We start from the raw sequence: 24,948 nt of genomic DNA, 5'->3' as shown, positions 1-24,948 counted from the left end.
AAATCGCCACACTGACATCCAGAGGGGTTGTACCAGCTTGCATTCCCACCAGCAATGCAGAAGTGTTCCCTTTTCCCTACAACCTCTCCAGCATAAGTTGTCATCAGTGTTTTTGATCTTGGCCATTCTTATTAGGTGTAAGATGGAATCTCAGAGTTGTTTTGATTTGCAGTTCTCTGATGACTAAGGATGTTGAATATTTCCTTAAGTGTCTTTCAGCCATTTTAGATTCCTCTGTTGAGAGTTCTCTGTTTAGGTCTGTACTCCATTTTTTTTAATTGGATTATGTGTTATTTTGGTGACCAATTTTTTGAGTTCTTTGTATGTTTTGAAGGTCAGATCTCTGTCTGATGTGGGGTTAGTGAAGATCTTTTCCCATTCTGTAGGCTGTCATTTTGTCTTGTGGACCATGTCTTTTACTTTACAGAAGCTTTTCAGTTTTAGGTCCCATTTATTAATTGTTTCTCTCAGTATCTGTGCTGCTGAGGAAGTGGTTCCCTGTGCCAGTGCGTTCAAGTGTACTTCCCACTTTTTCTTCTATAAGGTTCAATGTGGCTGGCTTTATGTTGAGGTCTTTGATCAATTTGAACTTGAGTTTAGTGCATGGTGATAGATATGGGTCTATTTTCATTCTTCTACATGTTGATATCCAGTTATGCCAGCACCGTTTGTTAAATATGCTTTCTTTTTTCCATTTGATATTTTTTGCTTCTTTATCGAAAATCAGGTGTTCGAAGATGTGTGGATTGATATCCGGGTCTTCTATTCAGTTCCAGGCTTGAACTTTTGACAGGGGCTCAGAGAACCCAGGCCCTGCCTGCCAGCATCCCAGACACCGCCGCCGCTCTCTGGAGGACGCGTCTTGTTCTCACTTTGCTCCTATGGGAACGGGAAGGCTTTGCCTGAAGTGGCGCAGACAAGCCACACGAGGGCGCTGGCGGTCTGCCGTAAGAAGGGCCCTGGGTTGTAAACCTCAGGTGTCAAAGCTGCCTTGTATAACTGTGCTGTTCTTGGTGGGGGTGGCAAGGTGACATCCTCCACTGCCCTAGCGATGGGCCCTTGAGGGCAAACAACAGCAACAACAAGAGCTTCCTGGCCTGGCTTTGGTTTCTTTCTGCTCTCAGCACTGTGTTGGACCCAGCGTTTTTCCCTGTGAGAGAAGTGTTGGGGCTACCCTGGGTGCAGGTTCTGCTAGCTGGGTTCAGGACGACTTGACTTGTCCTTAGACTCGAGGATGCTGCATTTTCTTCCATGTGCTCCTGGGCCACTTTCTGACCATCCCTTTTTCCCATATTTTTTTATTGGGTTGTCCATCCATTTGCACATCACAGATTCAGAGTGACATTGGGGCTTTCAGCAAAGCTTCTTTTAGGTTATGAAGTCTCAGTGTCCTGCAGCGCTCTTTACTGTCTGTCTTCACTGGGGTGCTGTGCCTCCCCTGTCATCTCTAAGTCTTCTCACAGCCTCTCAGCAAACAGCTGTCCTGGGACTCATCCCTTGTCCCTTATCCCTTGCTACCTGCTGTTGAAGGGCTACCCCTGGCTTCCAGGTCCCTGATCACCGCCTGCCATATGTGATGACATTGCATTCGGCCAATGACTTCTTTCTGCTACTCTGTTGGGAATCTGTTTACCTCTGACGGTCAGTGAGCTCTCCTGCTGGAACACACAGGGAGGCAGTGCAGCCTGGACACGCCCGCCCCGCCCCGCCCCGTAGTTCAGGGCAGCTCTGCTCGCACCTGCTGCTCCAGAGCAGGCTCCTTTCAGGATTGGGCTTCTCACCTGAGGGCCCAGGGCCTGCTGCCCCTTAGGCCATCATCAGGATGCATTGGAGCTGCGAGTGAGTCCAGGCCGGCTTGGTATCAAGAGGGCTCTAGAATGGAGATAAACTAGAGCCAAGCATAGTCCTCAGGCCACCAGCACTTGAGACTTAACTGTACATGGCGTGTGGTGATGTTCCCATTTCCTCTTGCATGGCTGTAGCCCTGCAGTGAGCCCTGAGTCAAACTTTCATTGATGTGTTGATGGCACTTCTAGGCTGTTAGGCCCATATGTGTGTTGCTGAGGCTGGGGAGGGGACCCCAGAGACCCCAAACCCAGAAAGGCAGGTCTTTATTGTGGAGCTTCTCCTGGGCCCAGGCTCCAGTGAGACTTGTAACCTTGGACAGGGTGGTTCCTTAACGTCTCTGAGCCTGGTAAGTGGGGTGGGTATGGGGCCACATTACCTCCAAGCTAGATCGTGTGTGATGCACAGCTAGATCGTGTGGTGCAGGTAACCTGGTCAGTGTGTGCTTTCTGAGGTTTCTCCAGATTACTCCTTTTTGTCCTGGTCCACCCCCAAAACCAAAAAAGAGCTTCCCGGGTAGTATTAGAAATGACCTTTTTTATGTGTTGAGTCTGAGTAATTGGGAGGAAGTTAGCCACTGCCCAACCGCACACACATGCATGCACACACACATGCACACACACTTTAATGTGTACCACACCAGCACAGGCTGTTTTCCTGTAGCAGAGGGAGATGGTGACCTGCTGATTCACCTACACAGTTTGGACGCAGACTGCAGAAATGCTGATGCAGGGCAGGCCGGGCCTCTGAAAACCCCAGGGCTGCAGCTTTGCTGTGGTCTGCAAGTTACAATCAGTCCAGCTTTCCCTTGCAAACAGGCACACCAGGTCCGTCATCTGCTAGCTGTTTTCCTTGTATTCAGTGGGCTGGGGTTCAGTGGGAGAGCATTTGTTTAGAATGGGTGAGGTTCCCAGGACAATGACAAAAATAGAAAAGAAAGAAAAATCCCATTCCTCATAAAAACAGCCATACGTAGCAAGAATTTAGTGCCCCGTGTCCCTTGGCCCCACCCACCTACACCTGCTGGATGTGCCTGTCTTGGACTTGCCATCTAAGAACCAGATCAGACGTAGCCCTGCCACACTCCCTCTTAGAGGTTTTCCCTTCTCATCTGAAGCTTCCCTGAAGCTATCGCCATCTCCAGGGCCCCAAGTATTTATCTGCTGAAGTGTCATTTAGTTCATTTGTGTGATTTCTTGTGACTATTTCACAGAATCTATCACCAAGCAAGAAGGGATATTGCTGTGGCCACCAAGTATGTAGTAATAGTGTGCTGGGCATTGACTGGATCCTCCCACGGGCTAAAAACACCGTAAGACTCATAGACTGATGCATTAACCCTTAGAACAGTCCCGGGAGGTGGGTGCGTTAACCCTTAGAACAGTCCCGGACCCTTAGAACAGTCCCGGGAGGTGAGTGCATTAACCCTTAGAATAGTCGCGGGAGGTGGGCGCATTAACTCTTAGAATAGTCGTGGGAGGTGGGTGCGTTAACCCTTAGAACAATCCCGGAAGGTAGGTGTATTAACCCTTAGAACAGTCCTGGACTCTGAGAACAGTCCTGGGAGGTTGGGTGCATTACCCCGAGTGGATGGAGACACAGGGTTAACCAAAGTTATAGAGGACAAAGCTGTAGTTCTAACCCAGGAGTCAGATTCCAGAGGCTGTGGTACAATGTACAACGCTCCTTCCTAGAACTTTTGGGATTAAGTTAAAGGACTTTAGTAGCCTCTCTGTTGACTTAACGTTGGTACCAAGAGTCTCTGGTCTCTTGTTGGAATGCTCTCATCCCCCCACACTGACCTCAGCCTGCTTGCTTCCTCTCCATGCTGACTTTGACTTGCTCATGTCTCTTCTCACACTGAATTTGAGCTCTTCACATCTCCCCACCGGCTTTGACCCACTCAATTCTCCTCCCACGGTTTGTATTTTTTTTTCTCCACACTAACCTTGGATTGCTCCGACCCATTCATGTCTCCTCACTATGGCCTGATGTGTCACGAGGTTCAACTCCCCTCACTGACTTGACCTGCCCATGCCTTGGTATTTCTCTCCCCATAAGCTTCAGCTGGCTCACCCAACTGAGGCATCTCTATCTCTCTCTCTCCCGCCCCCAGACTTTGACCCTCACCATTTCTGGCACTGGAGCAGTTTTGCAGACTACGTGCAGTGTGTCCTGGCCTTCACAGGCGTGGCAGGCTATATCACCTACCTGTCCATCGACTCGGCATTGTTTGTGGAGACGCTGGGCTTCCTGGCTGTGCTGACCGAGGCCATGCTGGGTGTGCCGCAGCTGTATCGAAACTACCGCCACCGCTCCACGGAGGGCATGAGGTAGGGATTTTCCTGAGGAGGTTCCTTCCGACAGCACTCCCTGGGGCCATTGAGCACTGGCAGTATGATGAAATCACCCTGCTTAAGCACACTGGGCCTTTGACTCTTAGATGGGGTAGGGGAGGGAAGCAGAGGCCCACCTCTGTGGGGCCAGGGCCTATCAGAAACTGCAGATCAGTCCCAGGATGAGCTATGACGGGGCAGGTGACCTTACCAAAGGTGTTCCAGCTATGACTTTTTCACAGTGGGACTTGCCACAGTCCACCAAAGATACAGTCCACAAAGTGTCTGGAGAAGCGGGGCGAGGGGCGGGGGGAGATAAAGTTGTGCTGTCAGGATTCTATTAGAAAGTGTCTGGAGACATCTGTCTAGCACAGGACAGTCCCCATAGAGCACTGGAAAGTCTTGAAGAAAAGGGCATCTACTGAGCACAGATCAATGGGTGAGCTGGAGGGAAGAGCCCAGCCGTGTGTTTAATTTGGCGCCATCCCTGAGAACCCATGGAACTTCACACTGAGACCCTTTAACTTCTCAGAGATCCCATCCACCTCTGAGACACCATCCTGCTTCTACCTGAGACCCTGTCCCCTCCTCACCAAGGCCACCCTACCTCTTGTGGAAGACCCTCAGAGACCCCCTTGAGGGTTCTGTGCGCTCTTGTGCATAGTGGTGGCATTTTGATGTCAGAGGAATCATAGCCTCCTGTCTTGTTGAGAAAACCACATCCTGGAAAGAAGGGACGGTGCTTGAGGCTTGGGGTCGTGCCAGATGCCAGGTTTCGGATTTCAGTAGCTCTCTGAGGTTCTTTTTATTGGATGCAGGACTGCAAGTCATCTGAGGCTTGTGTACATGTGTGGAGTGTAGGTCCATGTGTGAGGTGTATGTTAGGTATAGACTGCAGTGCAGTGTGGTTCAGGGTGAGGGACGTTGGTGCCACTAAAGCTCTAACATGATACAGGGCAGAGTTAGGGTGACAGTTGTGACCACAGTGGATCAAGTTTCCCAAGTGAGGATGGATGGAGCCCTGAATGGAGTCTGGATGCTTTTTTACATCTGTGGAGGCCGGAGTTGTGAGGATCCCAAAACTCTGGTTTGGAGCTGGTAGATGTACAGGTAGTACTCCAGCTCAGAGTCCATGTCAATTCAGAACATGGAGGAAAGACACAGGTGACTTCTGGAGATCACTAACTCTTTGCTGTTCCAAAACGTGAGTGCCGGTGACCCTTACTCAGCTGAGAGCAGAGGTGTTTTAGAGAAGGTGTCCTGGGACCGAGGAGGAGCCAGTGTTTGGAGATATAGGGCTCACTGCTAATGTATCCTCTCAGGGCAGGGTGCTTGCTGCCTTGGGGCAGGGTCACAGAGGCACTTGCCGGCCAAGCTTCCATTACTGCAGGGGCAGATGCTATTATTAGGATTGCCCCAGGAATCCTAGTTGGGGATATCTCAGGCCCCACCACGTCCTCACCTTCTCCTGATGGAGGACTGGGCTACCCCAGATCAGGTCCCCCCATGGCCCATGTCCTCACCTTCTCCAGATGGAGGCTGGACTACCCCAGATCAGGTCCCCTGTGTCCTCATCTTCTCCAGAAGGAGGGCTGGACTACCCCATATCAGGTCCCCCATGTCCTCACCTTCTCCAGAAGGAGGTCTGGACTACCGCATATCAGGTCCCCCATGTCCTCACCTTCTCCAGAAGGAGGACTGGACTGACTACCCCACATCAGGTCCCCCATGTCCTCACCTCTAGATGGAGTGCTGGACTACCTAAGATCTTGGGGTTGTGACTCTTGAAACCACGGGAAGTGCAGTTTCAAATAAATTTGATGGGGTGTGGGTGCTTCTTGTGATGGATTGAACTGTTATGTTTAATACATGTGCACACACGTAAACAAACACACCTGGAAACTAGAGGCTGCTGACAGGTGGGTCACACAACCGGGTAGGTTTTAACACTTTCCTCTAAGGAACCGTGTAGCCCATTGCACCATCATGTATGTGAACATACACAGCCCCACGGGCACATATACAGAGTTCCTACCTCGGAGCCACTGCTCGAGATATATTTGAATAATTTCTCTCTTGAAAAACATTAGCTGGCTGTGGATTTGGAGCCTGTGATGAATGACGATACATTTGGAATGACTTTACTAATTAATGCAGCAAACCCCTACAAGGCTGATCCTGGGGGTATTTGCATTCTCCTTCCTCCAGGTTTTTACTAGCTTTGAAGACTGTTCCCTAACAAGTAATTACGGGAGCACAGGGGTGGGCGTGAAAGATAAGAGGGAGGCAAGCAGGAGGCAGCCTTCAGCAGCATGGAACAGGAAGGAGTAGCTAGGGAAGGCACCGGGAGTGCAGAATTTGGAGGGAGAGGCATTGCAGTCTGAAGAATCCAGTAGGGAAGGTGCTCAGAGGCAGGGCTCACGTGAGTGAGGCCTGGAGGCCATGTGAGATCGGGATGAGAAGGAGGCAGGCAGATTTAGATCGTGGGCAGTTAAAAAGGAGGCTGGGGGACAGGCCCCTGGACCGTGCCACCGGGCCACTCTGCAGGATCCAGCTGGGACTCTGGGCTCTCTTGCTATAGTGAGATGCTCCAGAAACTGGGTTTTGCTTAACCAATCTCACAGATCTAGCCTTGGTTCCCTGAGCAGGCCCCTTGTGTTTATATAGCCTTTTGGGAAAGTCAGCTTGCTGCTTCTGGGCCATGTCCTTGTCACTACCAGACCTCTGTAATCAGCCTGTGCTATTTGCTTATCTCTGTAAGAAGAAGCAGGAAGACCAGGTACCACCCACTGGAGCATACCATGCATATACCACAAGTCGCTTGCTTGCCAAGTACCTTCTGGTGCATGTCAGTGCAGGCACTGGCTCTGGTAGCCGGCACCATGTTCTAATTTTGGAACAATCTCCTCACCATAAAGGCTGAGCAACTCGAACACATTAGCAGCCATGCCCACCTGACCCAGACTCCTCCACACCACTCACCTGTGTTCTGTCTTTGCTGATTGGCCTCTTCTGGTCATTACACACCTGTAGAATCACATAGTGTGTGGCGGTCTGTGTCTGGCCAGAGCTTCATTCCTGTGCATGACTTCATTTTGTGAATGGACCAGATGTCTGTCTGTCTTCAGTTGGCGGACGCTATGACTCATGCTCTCCTGACTTGTACAGGTTTTCCTGCGTACATACAATGTTTCCCTTCATCGAGAAAGCGTGGAGGCATAGAATGGGTCCCGTGGTGGCTTGGCGTGTGATTGTCTGTGGAACCGCCAGCCTGTTTTCCAGAGAGGCACATTTTCATGTTCCACCAGGTGTGTGGAAAGAGGGGCGTGCCGGTCCCTGCTAGGTCTTCGGGTTTGTTCTTTTTTCCCAGCATCCTTGTGGGTGTGAAGTGCTCAGCTCACGGTGGTGGTTTGGTTTGCCCTTCACTGACAAATGATGGTGAACCTCTTGTAGCCCTGGCTGTATCTCTGAAGAAGTCTCTCTGGGGTCCCTACCCATTTAATGTGTATTCATAGTGTTTGATTACTGAACTATAAGAGTTAAGATTCTATGGTATTAGAATCATATCACATATATGATTTATAAATATTTCTCTTATATCCCACTCTGGGTTATGTGCCTACTTTTTCAGGGTTGTCTATTGTGATGCCCAAGTTTCAACTTTAGGGGATGGGAGTGGTTTAGTTGGTAGAGTGCTGGCCTAGCATTCCTTGGAGGTTTGATCCTCAGTACCACACAAGCTAGGCATGGGGTACACACCTATAAACCCAGCATTAGAAGGCAGAGGCAAGAGGATTATGAATTCAAGGTCATCCCCAGCTATGTTAGGATTGTAAGGCCAGTCTGGGAGACTTAAGACCCTGTCAGCTTTGATGGAGTGTGTTTGCATTTTCTTTTATTGCTTTTGCTTTTGGTGTCTCATCTAAAAGAACTTTGTCTGACCCAGGGTTACAAATACCTCCAAGGGGATATGAGTTGGGTGGGTGTCAGCCCTGGGGGAGCTTTTGTAGGCGGTGGCGGTGGCGGCTTAGTCCTGGACTGAGGTCAGCATGGTCAGCGTGTCAGTGGGCTGACGCTGGGAGGCAAGGCGAGCAGGTGCAACAGTTGGTTTTACTGTCCTGGGTGCCAAAGAGAGGCACCCCTGTCGGCTGCCCAGGGCAAAGATGAGGTGAGGAGGTATTTTAAGAGCAGTGATCTGGCAGCCTGGTTCGGAAGAAAAATGCTGGAGCCAGGAATGAGGTAATGAGAGCCTAGATTAAAACAGTGGGGGAGGACGGACAGGTCGGGCCAAGAGGCCCATTGGAGAGAGAGAGCAGTCAGCCCTGGGCAGAGAGGGAGCAAAGAGGGAGCTGGAGCCATGGCTAGGCCTCCCTATGGTCTTGATCTCCCTCCCTCCACTCCCTGATCTTGAAGTTGAAAATCTAGGCCTCTGAGATGACAGCCTACTCCACACCCACGCTGGCTCCACTGCAAGGCTCTCTGCCTGGGAAAACGGATATCCTGTACCCTGGGTAGCTTTGGTGAGACCCCAGGCCAGCTGTTTCCTCCATCCAAGAATGAGAGATGGACTCTTTGGGATGTGATATATCTTTAACTACTCCCCCCCCCCCCCCGGTCATTTTCCTAGACTGCTCTTGGGCTTTTTCTCTTTTCCTTTCTCCTCTTCCCCACTTTGAGACAGGATCTCTCTATGTAGTCCTAGAACTTGTTAAGTGAACTAGTCTGGCCTTGAACTCACAGAGACCCTCTTGCCTCAACCTCCTAAGTACTGGAATTAAAGGCATATACACACCATCAGTCTGGCTGTTCAACACTGGATCCGCCTGCCTTAGTCTCTTGAGTGCTGGGATTTCAGGGGCAGTGGCCGCTCTTTGCACGTAAAGATTACCACTAACGTAAAGGACTGGGGAAATCCTGCGTGGAGAAAAGCTGGTGTCCATTGCCCCACAGCAAACAAAGCACTAACAGTCCCAGGAAATTGACCGCGAATTTGCCCTGTGTACAGTGGCCCTGTAGCTTCTCCTGTGTAGACCATGGTCTCCTTTCCCCTTGCTACTCTCTGAGCCATTCAGAGCATGTCAAAACCTCAGCATGATTAGATTCCTGTCCCAGGACCAGAATGCTGCTGGCGTCAGCAGCAAGCTGTCTTTCCTGGAGGATAGAGACCATCCGAAGGAAGGATCCAAGTGGCTAAGAATATCCCTGTCACTGGGCAGTGCCATGCTCCAGCAATTACCTCATGTCTCCACTTGGTGTTACAGACACAACTATGTGCTTGGGGCCGATGGGATCTTAACAGTGAGGGCAGCTGGGCAGGTGGCCTGGGCAGGGGCAGGTGGCCTGGGGCTAAGGGCTACAGCTGTACATCCTGTGCTGCGGCCTGTCTCGGCCAGACTTTGGAGTTGAGCCCAAGGGATCCCAACCTACTTAGTATGTGACATTGGGCGAATTATTTAAGCCCCATCTTTCTGTGTCTAATTGGGTCACACAGGTCCCATGCATGTTTAGTCCCAGCTCGTGCTCACCATGCATCTGTGACTCTGAGGAGCAGGTTGGCCACCTTTGCTGTAGGCTCTTCTTAATCGATGTTGGTTTGCAGAAGACCGCATGAGTCACAGCTGGTTCCAGTTTCTTTCTAGGCCACAACGTGTTCCTTGTACAGCCCAGGGACATGTGCCATTGGCTTTAAGACTGAACCCTGAGAGTTCAGCACCTGCTTTCAGCTTGGGATACATGACTGTCCAGGCATTTCCTGCGGGCCTGGACAGGGGTGACTGTCCCAGAAGCCTCTGGAAGTTTGGCAAGTCTGTCTGTTGTAGGGGGATCCTAGTCTCTGAGAGATGCCTCCTGCCTAAGCAGGGGAGTGACCCCAACACTCCCCGTGCTCTGTTCCTCTGTTGAGGGACTGCAGCTGAGGTGATTTCATTCCCATCACCTGCTTCTATTACTCTAGGTATTCTGAACCCAACAGTTTGGCTTCACCCAGTTTTTAAAAGTAACTTATTTATTTTTATTTTATGTGCATTGAGTGATGTTCTCGCTTTCATGTATGTCTGTATGAGAGTATTGCATCCCCTAGAATTGCAGTTAACGTAAGCTGCCATGTGGTGCTGGGCATTGAACCTAGAAGAGCAGCCAGTGTTCTTAACTGCTGAGCCATCGCTCCAGCCCCTGGCCTTACCTGACTTTAAAATGATAACAGAAAGCCTTACTGCCACAGAAGATCCCATGGAAGTTGTCTCCTATTCATTTGGTGCTGTAGGATTATGAGGGACATTGCCACTTGTCCGAGAGGTGAAATCTGGGGTTCCTGACCATGTCATACAGACTGACTTCAGCCACCTGCAGCCTCAGACTTGTCCAACCACATGAGAAACATTAGCCAATAGTAACCTCCATATGGCCCTACGTTATCATACCTACCCATCGGGGTCCTTTGGATTCTGTAAGTGCGTGGTGTCTTCTCATAATTTGGTTTTCCAGTAATGCTGTGTGTTTGTTTTGAGATAAAGTCTTGTAGCTGAGGCTTATCTTGAACTCCTAATCCATCTGCCCCCACCATTCAAGTGCCACCACACCTGGGTATGCTGCCCCCTTTTGTTTTGGGGCATCTGAGCTGCAGCACTGGGATTGGCAGAAAGAGACAGCCATTTCAGGAAGGAGTAAGCTGGTGTCCCCAAGAGGACAGGAAGCTGGCATACTGCAGAACGGTGGCCAATGAAAGTGGTTGTGCCTAGCTTGTGGGATGTCTCCTCTGCATAGTGTATTAGGGGGCTTGTAGCTGTAAGCGCCAATCAGCTGTTTGCCTGGGGGCATCAGCTGCAGCCTGCACACTTGGACTGCCTGTGGTTTAAGTTAGTGCCACAGGTTCAGCTGCCAGGGAAGCTGAGTTTGTTTGCACCTATTGTACAGCAAAACAGTTACGTTATATCTGTGTTATCTAATGCCATGGGAAGACAAGGGACGTGTGGGGCGATAGTGGTCGTTTCTGTTTCTCTAATGGAAGAGTCTCTTGAGAGAAGACCCCAGGGCAGTCGCCTTATACTTTGTGTCCTGCTTCTGCCTTCACCGTCCCCCACATCCGTAGCACCCAGTATGGAAACCTACTGGACCAGGCTAAAGACCCCTGAGGTCCTGGCCTCCCTGGGTACCAGCCTTTATTGCTCTCTGTGATTAGGCCATTCTGAAGGCCAGGCCAGAGCCATGGTCTGATCCACGGGGGTCAGAACACCCATGTCCTAGTGTGAGGTAGATTGTCCTCTCTCTCTGGGACCAGGAAAGAGTGCAAGGTGATAGGGTGGACAGGCTTGGGTCAGGGGATCCCACCTCCTTCTGTGGTTCCCATTTCCTAATGTGCCTTAATCCTTTGGGTCATACAGCTGACCTCTATATATGTCCCTGTTCTTGGGTCAACACTGACTGCCCCTTTGTATTCTTACAGCCTGAAGATGGTGCTCATGTGGACGAGTGGTGACACCTTCAAGACAGCCTACTTCTTGCTCAACGGCGCACCTCTGCAGTTCTCGGTCTGTGGTCTACTACAGGTCATGGTGGACCTGGCTATCCTGGGGCAGGCCTATGCCTTTGCTCACCATCCCCAGAAGCCCGCCCCCCATGCAGTACACCCTGCCAGTGCCAAGGCTCTCTGAGGCATCTGAGGAAGACAAGGATATGCGACCAATCAGCCGTGGGTGCTGAGTGCCAACCTATGCTTCCGCATTAGGGAGACTGGCCCTGCGCACTCCACAGATGAACAGGCCAGTTGTGGGCAGAGATGTGAAGTTGAGTGTTTGTCCCCATAGCCTTCAGGTGGGGGACTCAGGGACAGTGGAGCTAGGGCTGGCTCTGGGGTGTTTTCAAGGTGATGGAAAAGGCAGGTGTCTTTCCTCACTTCCTTCAGACAAACACTGGCCTGACCCTGAAAGAGGTTCATGCAGCCGAGCAAGATGGCAGGCACAGCAACGCGCTGAGTCCCTTCCTCTCAGCCAGTTTCCCTCAGCGAGCCTCGTCTCCTAGCAGGGCTTGTGGCGCGCTAGACAGTGTGCGGTCATAGCTGCTGGTGGCTGGTCTGTCCTCAAGCCCTGTTCTGCCCTTGTGTGCCATGGGTGTGTCTGCTGCACCCTGTGGAGATGGAAGTCACTGGCCTGACACTGGTCACTGTATTTTGCCCCTCTCCTCTTTTTACTCACCATGAGATCATTTTTTTTTTTTTTTTTTTTTTTGGTTTTTCGAGACAGGGTTTCTCTGTGGCTTTGGAGCCTGTCCTGGAACTAGCTCTTGTAGACCAGGCTGGTCTCGAACTCACAGAGATCCGCCTACCTCTGCCTCCCAAGTGCTGGGATTAAAGGCGTGCGCCACCACCGCCCGGCTCACCATGAGATCATGTATGCTTGGCAGCCCTGTGCTGACCTGGCTGGCTCCTGGGTCCAGAATGTTCTAGATGCTTCTGCATAACAGTTTCTTCTCTTCTGCTGGGCAGAAGGTCTTTTTGTGCGTATAGTGATGCCATCCATCCAGTCAGCACAATAGCTCTGATGGTCATGGTGGCTCACCAGATGGCTGGAGAGGCCACACTGTGCATCTTCAAATTTCCCTCAGATAGTCTAAGTGTGTGAGCAAGATTCTTGCTTACTCCCTGGCTTGTAAGTTGTTTATTTAAAAAAAAAATGAAGGGGGATGTCTGTAGTGGTAATTGCCTCCAAAGTAAATGCCATCGGTTGCAGGCCCAGCTGCTGAATGAACATGCGCCATGTGGTGTCTCTTAAGTCAGTAAATCGTATGTGGGTCTGGTGGGGAGGATGGAATCGCAGCAGGTGCACAAGGCAGGAGGGATGGGAGATGTAGGGTAGTGGGTGGTGGTACCACCAATCTGTGTAGAAGGGTGACAGGCACTAATTTGAGGGGCGGGTGCTGGTACAGGGTTGCACTGGGTTGAAGGGTGCATGTGGCCCTTAGGAACCTCAGTCCATGCATGAGGGCATCTGTCTGGCATTTAAGGATGTGGACTTGTGTGATGAAATGGACTCACATTGCCCTCCATGAAGCTAGCAGAGGGTTCCAGGTAACCCAGAGATGTACAGTCATGGCTGGGATTGTGCTTTTCCAAGCTGTGGAAGTATAAGGTTTGGGGGACTACTCTGGACCAACAGTGAGGAAAGAGAAGCTCGGGAGTGAGGCACTGCCTGGGCTTGCTTCTGTTCTCTAGCCTGGTGGGGTGCCGGTAGACTTCGGGGTCATTGCCTGCATGGCGGAGGCTGCACCTCACCACAGTTCTGAGCACACAACAAGCCCAGCTGGCTCTTGGGGTGTGAGAAAGACCTGCTTTCTGCAGCCCCATCATTGCTGTGGTTGTGGTTACTGTAAGGATCACAGGCACCGAGGTTGCAGCCAGTGCACGGTGGTGTCTTGCCGAGTGTTTCCATATGACTTCACCTACGTCCCAAGAGCACTGGTTGGAATGTGGGGAATACGTGTTCTCTGAAACCAAACAGGAAGCTGAAGCCACTGCATGCTCAGCCCTCTATCCTTCTGGGAAGTTTTTCAGGAGGTGGAGGAGTCTTCCTGGATCTCTCTAGGCAGAGAAGCCCAGAGCAGGTGGTTTGCTAGTTCAAAGGAATGTGTCCTTCCCTGCCCACCATTCTCAACAGAGCTGGTTGTCACCCCATACCATATGGTAATTCAAGGTGGCTTCTGACGCCCCTGGTTGAGAGTCCTGTTGGCTACTGGCCAGAATGACAGTGGATCCCATGCTCATTCCTCATGGCTTCCCTGACTCCCAGGGGACCGCAACCTGAAGTTTCCTTTTGGGGTCTTCATGGAGGAAGTCAGTGTCTCTGTGTAGCAGAAGTCCATACTGTCCCTGGAGAAGAGATCCATCTTGAATGCCAGCCTGGTACAGGACGTTCCCTTCTGGCTAGATAGATCTCTGTCTACTGGTACCAAAATCCCTGTTGGGACCTAAGCAAGCCCAAAGCCATTGCTGCAGGAAGGGCAGTTCACCTTGGAAGCCCCCAGACCCACCTCCAGTGTGTGTTCAAGGTCCACCCATGTTGCTACAGGTGCTAGGGAGGCAGGCCTGAGCCCAAGGTCCACTGGGTAGCTTCTAGCTCTACCCCCTCTGGCCCTTCCATTCCCTGCATTTCCCCAGTTGCTTCAAAGGTGCCTTAAAAAAACTCTGTTAGCTTTGGCTTTGGTAGATGTGGGTCCATTAGCAAGAAGAGGACTCTGTTCTGTGGATGGCTGCAACCACGGACTCAGCAAACCTCATGCTAGGCTCCAGGTTTCAGCCAGGCTTGGCCAGCCCCATCCTGAGCAGCTGTTTTCTCCATTTGAAAGCTGAGCATCTTTTTTGTCTCAAGGAGATTGTCCAAAGATTCCAGAGAAGCAGGAGAAGGTCGCCTTGTGTGGGTCACGGGCCTCCATCTCTTCCTTGGCCCTGGAGGGTTGCTGCCGGCAAGACCAAGTTACCAGTTTGCTTCCCAGGCCTCTTATCTCTCATACCCAGTGCCTTGACCGGTGAAGCCCATGTGTGTGCATGTCTGCCACCCCTCCCCCACATCATAGGAAACCAACCCGCCCCCTTCTAGCTCTAGGAACCCCAGGCTCAGTGTGGACCCCACAGAACATAAATGATACCCAACTGAGAGGAACTCAGCTTTCTGCTGTGAGGAAGGGCTAGCAACTTTTTATTTGGTTGCAGTAGATTCTTGCAAAGCCAGTGGTACGAGGGCCCCAAACGGGCCTGTCTGAGCTCATATAGGGGCCTTGCTGGAAGCTACTTACTATGCAGTAGGCAGTGATGATGACCTGAAGACAGAGGATCTTCCCTCCTGATGGAGGAGGTCTATCTCAGGTATGGTGTGTGTGTGTGGTGGTGGTGGTGGGGGTGTTGGTGAACATCTGATCCTCCTGCCTCCACTTCCTAAGTGTTGTGATTACAGGCAGGTGCCACCACCTGCAGGCTTGCTGAAAAGAGTGAAGCAAGTTCCATTTTCCTCGCCTCCTTGGAGCAGAGAAAAGCCGTGCTTCCTTGGCGTAGCAGTGTCCCAGCAAGAGCCTCCTAGGGGTGTCCTCACCATCTCCTCAAACTGCCCCTGTACCCCACTAGACCTGTCACCCGGGTTTTTGCTCTCACTTGAGGGAAACATTCCAGTAGAAGAGAATATGCCCTGGAGACAGATAGCCTTCTCACAGGCTAGCTGGGACGGCAGGGAAGGGGTTAAAAGGCCACTCTGCAAACCGTGAGCAACCTGATCACCTGATTGAGATGGTGTGGAGGAACACAGCAGTGGTCAATGCTGAGATTTCTCTTCTCTCTCTGAAAAAGAGCAGTTAGGCAAAACTGGGAGCTAAGTACCTCATCAAACCTCTGCCCCATCAAAACTGGGAGCTAAGTACCTCATCAAACCTCTGCCCCATCACTTGGCAGATGATGTGGACATGGGCCATGTCGGGTGTCCTTTACATGGGATAGTGCCCACTGAGGGTCACATGGTGGATGTCACCCTCTGTTCTGGGGGGAGGGGGCAAAAGCTAGAGTGTCTGGCATTTGCTTCAGGCTTGGAATTTCTGGGACTCAATTATTTTTAATTAGCCATAGAAAATTTAAAACTGGAGGGAAAATAAAAAGCAGAGAAAGACCAGGCTGCTATATCCTCCAGGCTATGCGAAGCTCGGGGTTGCTTGGGGTGCCAGGCCGGCTGCAACGACATGCCAGACCAAGTTTGAGACTCCTGGGTCAGCAGACCCTTGGTGTCCTCCGAGGCTTTGGACTCCCCCTCCCTCCCAAACTCTCAAGCAGAGCACTCGGTTCAGGGTCCCCTCCGGGTTGGTGAGCTCCCTGCTGTGCCTGCGCTCTCGGGGTCCTGCGAGTTGTCCTCGGTGGCGGTGGCCGAACGCGTGCTGTCGTCGCGTGTGCTGTCCTCACGCAGGACCGGCTCAGGGCTGGCCGCGCGCTGTTGTTGCTCCTTGAGCTCCGAGTAGGAGCGCGAGAAGGTGTGGAAGATGGAGGTGACCGGGAAGGCCATGAGTAGAATGCCGCTGAGGATGCTGCTCAGCGCCACCACCTGGCCGGGAAGGCTGCGCGGCACCATGTCTCCATAGCCCACGGTGGTCATGGAGATGACGGCCCACCAGTAGCTGGCGGGGACGCTGGAGAAGTCGCGGCGAGCGCCCAGCTCGCGCTCGGCCAGGTGCACGAGCGGCGCGAAGAGCGCCATGGCCACGCAGAGGAAGAGTAGCAGCAGTCCGAACTCGCGCGCGCAGCGGCGCACGGTGAGGCCCAGCGAGCGCAGTCCCAGCGAGTGGCGCGCCAGGCGCATCACGTAGAGCACGCGCAGCGCCCGCAGCAGCCGCAGCACCAGCCCTGCCCGCTCCAGCATCTTGCTACCCGTGGGCCCTGCAGCCAGCCCCGCGAGCAGCGACACGTAGAAGGGCAGGATGGCCAGGATGTCGATGATGGCAAGCGGAGTCCGCAGGAAGGCGCACTTGCTCTCGGCCTGCAGGGAGCGCAGCAGGAACTCGAAGGAGAACCAGGCCACGCACACCGTCTCCAGCACGAACAGGTTGCGGCACTTCGAGGAGCACTCGCCCTGTGGAGGAGAGGGACACCCGGTTGGCGGACAGGTGGTGACTACAAGGAAGTCAGTCAGGGACGCAGGATGTCACAAAGACCCCGTGCCAGCGACATGTGGGAGTGGGAGATACAGAATTTGGCTGAAAAGGCCAACACCCCCTACCCCCAACCCCCCGCTCTTTTGAAGATTTATTTGACATTTCCGTACGTGGGTAATGAGAAGGGTGAGTCCGGGAAACTGGAAAGGTAGTTAAAACCTGGAACCGCTGACCTCTGAGCACTTGATCCACGGTGAGGTGTCTACAAAAAAAGCTTTGGCATGAATAACCTAACGTTCCACTTTTGGACAACTGGGCAAAGGAGAGGAAAGGGAATCCCAGTGCACTCAAGAGGTAATAGAAATTAGAGCAGGAGCACCAAAACAGAGGGCAGCGCTGAGAAGTCGATTTTTGAAAAGATCGAAATCGACACATTTCATACAACTAGAACAGGAAATGCAGGTCAGGACACTGCTATTGTCACCAAGGAGGAAAAGGACAGAGAATACACTGAATAATGTGTCTGCGAGGTGGGTCATTTAGATGCAATGGGCGAATTCTAAAACGGCGAAGCAAAAACGAGCGTGGGAAGAAGAGGATCTGGATACACCTAGAGGATCTGGATACACCTAGAGTAAGCCTGGAGACAGACAGAGGCTGATAGATTAACCCAGCAGTCTGTCCACACAGAAATCAGGGGTCCTGCCGGGCGGTGGTGGCGCACGCCTTTAATCCCAGCACTTGGGAGGCAGAGACAGGCGGATCTCTGTGAGTTCGAGACCAGCCTGGTCTACAAGAGCTAGTTCCAGGATAGGCTCCAAAACCACAGAGAAACCCTGTCTCGAAAAACCAAAAAAAAAAAGAAAGAAAGAAATCAGGGGTCCAGACAGCCCGTACACAGCATTCTCCAGCATTCCAAGTGTTAAACACCAAGTCTTTACCATCCACAAGAGTGGAGGAAACACTTCCGAGTTCATTCTGTTGACCTTGCCACAAAACCCAGACAGTGTGATCTTAAGAAAACTACAGAAACATAACTATAAACAAGACCAGGCATGATGGTGCGCAGCTCTAACCTCAACACTTGGGAAGAAGAGGCAGGAGGGTCAGGAGTTCAAGGCCATCCTCAACTATATATCGATCTTGAGGCCAGAGTAGGCTACATGAGACCATCTCAGAAACAAAAATGAGAACAGCAACAATAAAAGCTTGAAGTGATAACAAACAGAACCCAGCAGCGGATAGAGGATTTAGAAACCATGACGGAAGGAGGGCCTTTGAGATAGCTCAGCAGGTAAATGCGTTTGCCACCAAGATTGATGACGTGAATTTGATTCCTAAGACCTACATGGTTGAAGGAGAGAACCAGTTTCTGCAAGTGAACCTTCACCTGTGGGTCATGGCAAACACATGCCGCCACCCCCCCCCCCCATAAATAGATACATGTAATAAAAAAATACGACGGAGAAAGATTTTTGCTAAGGAAACAAGGTTGACTTAGCACCTGAAACTGATTAATATAATTCGTAATAATAGCATCGTTAAAAAGCAAGAGTAGAGCCCGGTGATAGTGGCACACACTTCTAATCCCAGCACTTGGGAGGCAGAGGCAGGCAGATCTCTGTTTGAAGTCAGCCAGGGCAACACAGAGAAACTGTATCTCACCCCCGTCACCCCTTCCAAGTAAGACCAGATAATCAGGTCTGCCCTTGGTACTCCGAGCGAAGGAGTTCTGAAGATTCAAGCTAGGACAGTCAGACATAAATAAGTTAAAAATAAAAATAAACCCAGTTTGGAAAGGAAGAAATGACATGACTTTGTGTACAGAAAAGCCCAAAGAATCCACTAAAATAAATGAACACAGTAAAGCTGAAACATTAATTCAGTAACATTGAAGGATATGAGATAAATATACAAAAGTCAACTTTATACAAACTTTCAACAAATAACCAGAAAATGAAAAATTTTAAATCTTATTCACAATACCATGAAAGAAGGTATTCACGTAGCACACACACAAACACACACTCTCTCTCTCATACACTCTCTCATACACTCTCATACACACATGCACACACACACACACACACACACTCACACAGACACATTTGGTGCCATGAGTTCTGAAGGACAGTCCACACCGTAAGAAAGAGTTTGCTGGTAACAGGTCAGGGAGAACATGGAGGAGCTGGAACTCATACACTGCTGATGGAGTACAGACTGGTCCAGTCACTCTGGAGAACATTCCGGCAGCTTCTCCGATGAGCAGTTACCATCAGACTCCACAGTTCCATGTGTGGGTCTCACGTCACATCTCCAGGGCCCACACAGAAAATAAGCAAATGGCTACAGGCAGAGGTTGGGTTGACATCTCACTGTCGGATACAACCTGGGCCTTAGAACTGCATTCATCAAACAGCCTAGAAGATGGTTATCTTGCTGGGAAATGGGGAAGACCTAGCTGGCCACACAGCCTCAAGGCTGCCATATTTTACCTGATCATTTCTCACCCTACCGCAGCCACCTTCAGCCCACAGGCCATCCTGGTGCAGTGGAATCTGTCACCAGGTCACCTCCGCTATGGGGGAAATATCCACGGTGATGCTTGCCCCCACATAGGCTCTTGGTTTCAGTTCCTACAAGCAGCCTCTAGGTCCATGTGAGCATCCAGTGGACAGAGTGGTAAGGCCTGCAGCCTTCTGTCTCGAGTGAAACCTGCACTCAGAAGGGGTCTGAGGCTTCAGTGGCAATGACTTGTAGGTGTACAGACAGCAATGACACCTGTGCACAGTGGGACATGTGTGGGCGGGACACTCAGATGTGCAGACCATCTTGTGTATGCAGGGTGAGACTCTGAACGATCACTAGTCTGAAAGGAATGCAGAGAGCCAGCATCCAAATTTCTCTGCTCAATTCTGCAAATCCTAGCTAGTCACATGTAACTGGACATCTGTGTCTAAGGGTACTGCGTGCAGAGAGTCCTTTGCCTTGTCCACTCCTGCACTCGTGGGCTGCTGGGACCCTCATCTTGACCTACAGATTAACCGGCATTGACCTGCATCCTGCTGTGTGACTGGAGAGCCTCCCCTGGGCTCTCATTCCTGCTAATGCTGAGAGCAGTGGAGGCTGCACTCAGGCTGGGGAAAGAGTCCCGGCCCCGGTTCACAGTCTTACCCACTGCTGCCTGCTGCTGCCAAGAGAGAGTCAAGCCTCAGCCTTGGTCAAGGAAACTCTGAGACGTATTTCAGAAAGGACAGTGGATGTTTACAGAGGTCTCCTGTCCATCTTTGTCTCAGTGCCCCCATCCCTGTGTTGCTTGGGTAGCTGTGACCAGGTCCCACACACGGAATCTGAATCGGGCAGTTTGACCTCACGGATATTACCCTAAAGTCATGGCTGATGTCACAGAGTGGGAACAAAGAAACCCTGTGTCCCCTGGTGGGTTGAGACCACATAACAGGGAGTACCAGGGCCCAGATCATAGCCACTACTAACCTGTATGGGAGGCTATGGGAGAAAGACCCGATGCTGCCACCCAGGGACCCAGCGCAACCTCCCTGGCTAGAAATTACCGGGTAGAGCCAAGGATGGTGGTATCTTCAAGCCCGAGGTTAGTGTAAGGGAGCAGTTTCTGGAACTTTCAACCCAGAAGGCAGAGCCTGATTCATCATGACATGACGTATCCGCCCTATTTGGCCAAAAGCAGGTCAGGAATAAGAATGCGCTCATCCTCAATTGCCCCTGGAGAGCTTCCCCGTGAAATTTTATTTGACATCTGCAAGTACTTTTCCTCATTGGAGCTCTGATTATTCTGCAAGCTGTAATGTCCCTGTGCACTGTTAAGATGGGAAGGCCTGAGGGTTGGAAGGAGTCCCCACCACAGTCAAGAGTCCCTGGAGCGTACACACGCACAGTGTCCAGGCGGAGGCAGCACGCGTAGCTCTGTGATCAGCACTTGCCACACTCCAGTCTACCCAGGAGCTGCAGCCGTGTCCAGCTTCCATGAAGCAAATATAACAATACAGGAAGTTCCAGATTCTAAATTCTTCTTTCTCTGGACCAACAGTGGCCACTAGACTACAGTCCTACCCTTGAACCCTCTTCTTCCCTTCAAGGCTAGCTCCTTTCCAGGGAGACCAGGACAGAGCTCTGCACGAAGAAGCCAGGTCCTAGGCTGAGGAGCCCAGAAGTTTCTCACTGAAGATGAATCTGAAGATGACGGAAAGCTGTTTGCTCTGGTAAGCATAGGTGGCCACATCTGGAAGGGCGAGCATAGATGTGTCTATTTTTAGGGCCTATTCATTAACACACCAGGAAGAGACTCTTGGGGGACCAGGAAAGGGGTCTTAGAAGAGCTGTGAGGGTCCTGAGGGACTAGAGAGGCCTTGGAGCATGTGGTAATGATGGGGAACCAGAATGTGGGTCCCGGGGGACAGGAGATAATCAGGGGATCAGGAAAAGGATCCTGGGAAACAGGAGGGAGTCTGGGGGGGCAAGGGGTTCTGAAAGACTAGGAATAGGGTCCTGGGGAACAGGAGGGTGTTCCTGGGGGACTAGGAGGAGTTTCTTTTCCCCAAAGAGGAGCAGGAAGAAGCAATGGTCAGACTCGGAGGCTTGTGTAGAGGACACGGGGTTGGGGTGAAAAGAGATGAGACTTTGGTGGTCATCTGGATGCAGCTCCAGCCCCACAGGTCACACCTGGTCCTCACTCAGCCACTTTGCTGGGGGTGGGGCTTCCCCCAGTTGCAGCCTGGTACAGCAGAACTCTCACAACACCTGACTCTCATGGGCATCCCAGGGGCTACTAGCTAGCCAGTGCGATCAATGTGTGGGCCATATAGCAATGACTATGTGGTGTCTCTTCTCCTTTCCTCTGCCTGGCTTGTCTGCTCGGACTCTGGAAGCACTAACCGTGTTTGACTATTTGGTCCCACGATAAACCCCCTCTCCCAGAAAATGCGCTGTGGGCCTTTCCCTACAAGCTTCTTAGTTACTTATGGCTCAGGAAACCAAGGTCAGCTGCCTCCCAGGGAAGCGGCTCAGTGGAAAGTCAGAGACTGGACACCCATGAGAACATCGGAGGCAAATGTCTACTCAGGCCCCATTTCCCTCTGTAGGAAAGAAACTTGGAGCTGAATTCAGGTTTTGTGCATTTCACTAAGCCTCGCATGTGGAATCACCCACAACTACCAAAAACAGAAACAACCCCCTCCCCAAACCTCAACCACTTACAAAACCAAACCTGCTGGGAATGTCCCAGGTTCACACACTAGGGGTTCTCTAGGGTTGCTGGATGTGAGATGTAACTTCACAAAACAGACACATTCCTTGTTCATTAGACATTTCTGAGCTGTTCCTTTAGTAAACCCATTCTCTATTACACATGGGTCAGCTGGGCCTGAGGCTGAGGTTTTAGAGTCTGGGTACTCCAGCTGAGGTCTAGAACGCCAGACAAAATATACAGCAGCAAAAACTCTGCTCAGGTAAATTTCAAACGTGGTCAAACACTGTCCACTTTGACCTGGACATTCCCTTTGGGGACTAGACTCTTAGGGAACATTAGAAATGGGTCCAGAGTCTTCTGCATAAGGAGAACCCCACATGTCAGAGTGCAATTCTGTGAACTGAGACGGTACACCAAGGCGCCTTCCAGGAGGATGGTTCATAAGGTCCCACCCAACACAGATTTCTCAGGGCTGGCCGTTCCTCTGACCCTGCCTGCTCCAGGTAAACTGACTGATCCCTTTATATGACGGTGCCAGTGTATATCCACCGCCCACATGTGAATGCGCATTTGCAAATAAAGCTGGCATGATCGGTAATGAGTCAGTCTCTGGGGGCACTTGCTTTTCTTTTGGGTGAGTCCCTCGGGTAGATGGCTGGATCAGATCATGTCAGGATCAGAGCACACTACTACAGCCATGCCCCTGCCTCTCCACGTAGGGCCAGGGACTCCAGTGCACTGCAGCCTCGCGAGCACTAGCTCCTGATTGCTGTTTCCAATCACAGTCCACTACACACCTGCTCATTTTCTCTCCCTCTCTTTGTCCTTACACAGTGTGTGAGCTCACAAATCGTTTAGTTTGTATAGCCCTGGTAGCTGGCGGAGCCCAGCCACTTCTCGGGTGTTGTCGTCTGTATGTCTTCTCTGCTGAAATCTTTTGTTCCCTTTAAGATGGGTTTTCTTACAGCTGAGTTTGCACAGGCTTGTTATATGGTCTAATTGCAAGTCTTTTGTCAGATCTGTGATTTGCAAACATTTCCCCCAGCCCAAGCACTGCCTTTTCATTCCCTTAGCAATCTTTCACAGGCAAAGTGTTTAACTTGAATGAAATGCAATTTACCAATTTTCCTTCTGTAGAAAGGCTTTTGATACAGGATCTGAAAGCTCCAATCCAGACAAGCAAAGACTGCCTCTTAGGTTGTACTACAGAAGTTGCACATTTTACATTTCATGTTTATAGCTATGATCTATTTTGAGCTTAAGTTTTTTTTAAAAAAAATATAAGGCAAGAGGCTGGAGAGATGGTCCAGTGGTTAAATGGCTCAGGGCTCTTCCAGAGGACCCAGGTTCAGTTCCTAGTGTACATATACCAGTTGTAACTCCAATCCCAGGGGCTCTGATGCCCTCTTCTGGCCTTCTTGGGCACTGCAAGCACATGACTCAGACACAGGCAAAACACCCATACACATACAAACAAAAAACTAAAAATCCAGTTGACCTTTTGCATGCCTGTCTGCGCTCTGTGCTGACTGCAGGTCTTACCACTCACAGTGTCATAGAGTCTAACTGTGGCTTTGTAGTAAATCTTGAAGTTAAGAGGTATGACTCTTCAGTCCTTAAAAACAGCTCCTATTAGGCTGGAGATGGCTCAGCCATTAAAGGCTAAGCTCCAAACAAACAAAAATGGCTCCTCTATTTTCCCACAAATATTTTATGGATCAGCTTGCTGATATTTGCAAAAAAAAAAAAAAAACAGGTTTTAATGTGACTTTACAGATCCTAGCACTCAGCTGGGGTGAGTCCCATAGCGCCTGATCTCCCATTTCACGGCAAGCATGTACCTCTGTCCACTTTGGTAATGGATGCCTCTCATCAATGGTGTGCTTTTATCTATCTATCTATCTATCTATCTATCTATCTATCTATCTATCTATCATCTATTTACCATCTATCATCATCTATGTCTCTATCATCTATCTCTATCTATCTATCTATCTATCTATCTATCTACTATATCTATTTATCAATCATCTATCTATCTATTTCTCAACTCTCTCTCTCTCTCTCTCTCTCTCTCTCTCTCTCTCTCTCTCGACAGAATCTCACAAATCCCAGGTTGGCCTAGAACTCTTAGCCTTCCTGCCATTACCTCTCAAGTGTTAGAATTATCGGTATGTGCATTAACCCGGCTGTCTTGTAACTTTGGGCACATAGAAAACCCACCAGCACCTCAACAGGCTCCTAGCTCCCTGCCAGGTCTGTTGATGTTCAGTGCAGCGCTGAATAGGACTTCAAAGAAACCCAGTTTCTCTGTGTTCGTTGCTGGGTTGTGGTTGTACAGATGGGTTTTATCTATGGACCCCTCTCCTTCCTTCTCCTCTTCCTGCATGGTACCGGGGATTGAACCTTTGCACTGGACACTGAGATACATTCCTAGTCATTTATTTTTGTGATAGGGTCTCAATTAAGTGACTAAGGCTAGACTTGAATTTTCCCTCCTCCTTTTACAGTTTCCTAAAACTGTTACAGGAATGTGTCATTGTAACTGGTCTTTTTTTTTTTTTTTTTTTCCCCCAGGAGCGAGCACCTGCCTGGACCTCCAGCCTCTCCTTCCAGCTTTGGATTCCTGTTTCCTACACAAGATGTTTCCCCCACTGGCCATTTTGTTGAAGCACACCCTCCAGCAGTTTAAAGAACAGTGTGTGTGTGTGGGGGGGGGGCGGGGGATAGATTTCTTTTAGATTTTGCACATCTAGAAATGTCTTTCTTCTGTCTTACTTACGGTTACTCATTTTGCTTGTGGAATGCAGAGTGGAAAACAATTCTCTCTCAGAATGCTGATGACGCCCACCAGGCCCCAGCTTTTGCCTCCGCCGTTGAATTGCAGTATTCGCATTAATAAACAAAACTCAAGTGCGTGGCCCACACATG

At 50.6% G+C, this 24,948-nt stretch overlaps 2 protein-coding genes across 8 annotated transcripts in view; one reads left to right on the top strand and one right to left on the bottom strand.

The window, feature by feature from the left end:
- Positions 1–15,346, top strand: part of Slc66a2 (solute carrier family 66 member 2) — a 40,303-nt gene extending 24,957 nt beyond the window's left edge. For 3 of the 4 annotated variants that reach the window (XM_057788328.1, XM_057788329.1, XM_057788325.1), the window contains 2 exons: positions 3,962–4,178; positions 11,623–15,346. In XM_057788328.1, coding sequence (XP_057644311.1) covers positions 3,962–4,178; positions 11,623–11,830 — 425 coding nt within the window. In that variant the 3' untranslated portion in view covers positions 11,831–15,346. The remainder of the gene's footprint in view (positions 1–3,961; positions 4,179–11,622) is intronic. The other variant, XM_057788330.1, reaches the window with a different exon arrangement.
- An 18-nt stretch (positions 15,347–15,364) lies between these two features.
- The window catches only part of Kcng2 (potassium voltage-gated channel modifier subfamily G member 2), a 65,481-nt gene continuing 55,897 nt past the window's right edge, over positions 15,365–24,948 (bottom strand). For 3 of the 4 annotated variants that reach the window (XM_057788323.1, XM_057788324.1, XM_057788322.1), the window contains exon 4: positions 15,365–16,771. In XM_057788323.1, coding sequence (XP_057644306.1) covers positions 15,992–16,771 — 780 coding nt within the window. In that variant the 3' untranslated portion in view covers positions 15,365–15,991. The remainder of the gene's footprint in view (positions 16,772–24,948) is intronic. The other variant, XM_057788321.1, reaches the window with a different exon arrangement.

This window comes from Chionomys nivalis, chromosome 14 (genome assembly GCF_950005125.1).
Source record: "Chionomys nivalis chromosome 14, mChiNiv1.1, whole genome shotgun sequence".
Taxonomy (NCBI): domain Eukaryota; kingdom Metazoa; phylum Chordata; class Mammalia; order Rodentia; family Cricetidae; genus Chionomys; species Chionomys nivalis.
The sequence above is the reverse complement of the archived record's forward strand: the minus strand, read 5'-3'. Positions and strand labels throughout refer to the sequence as shown.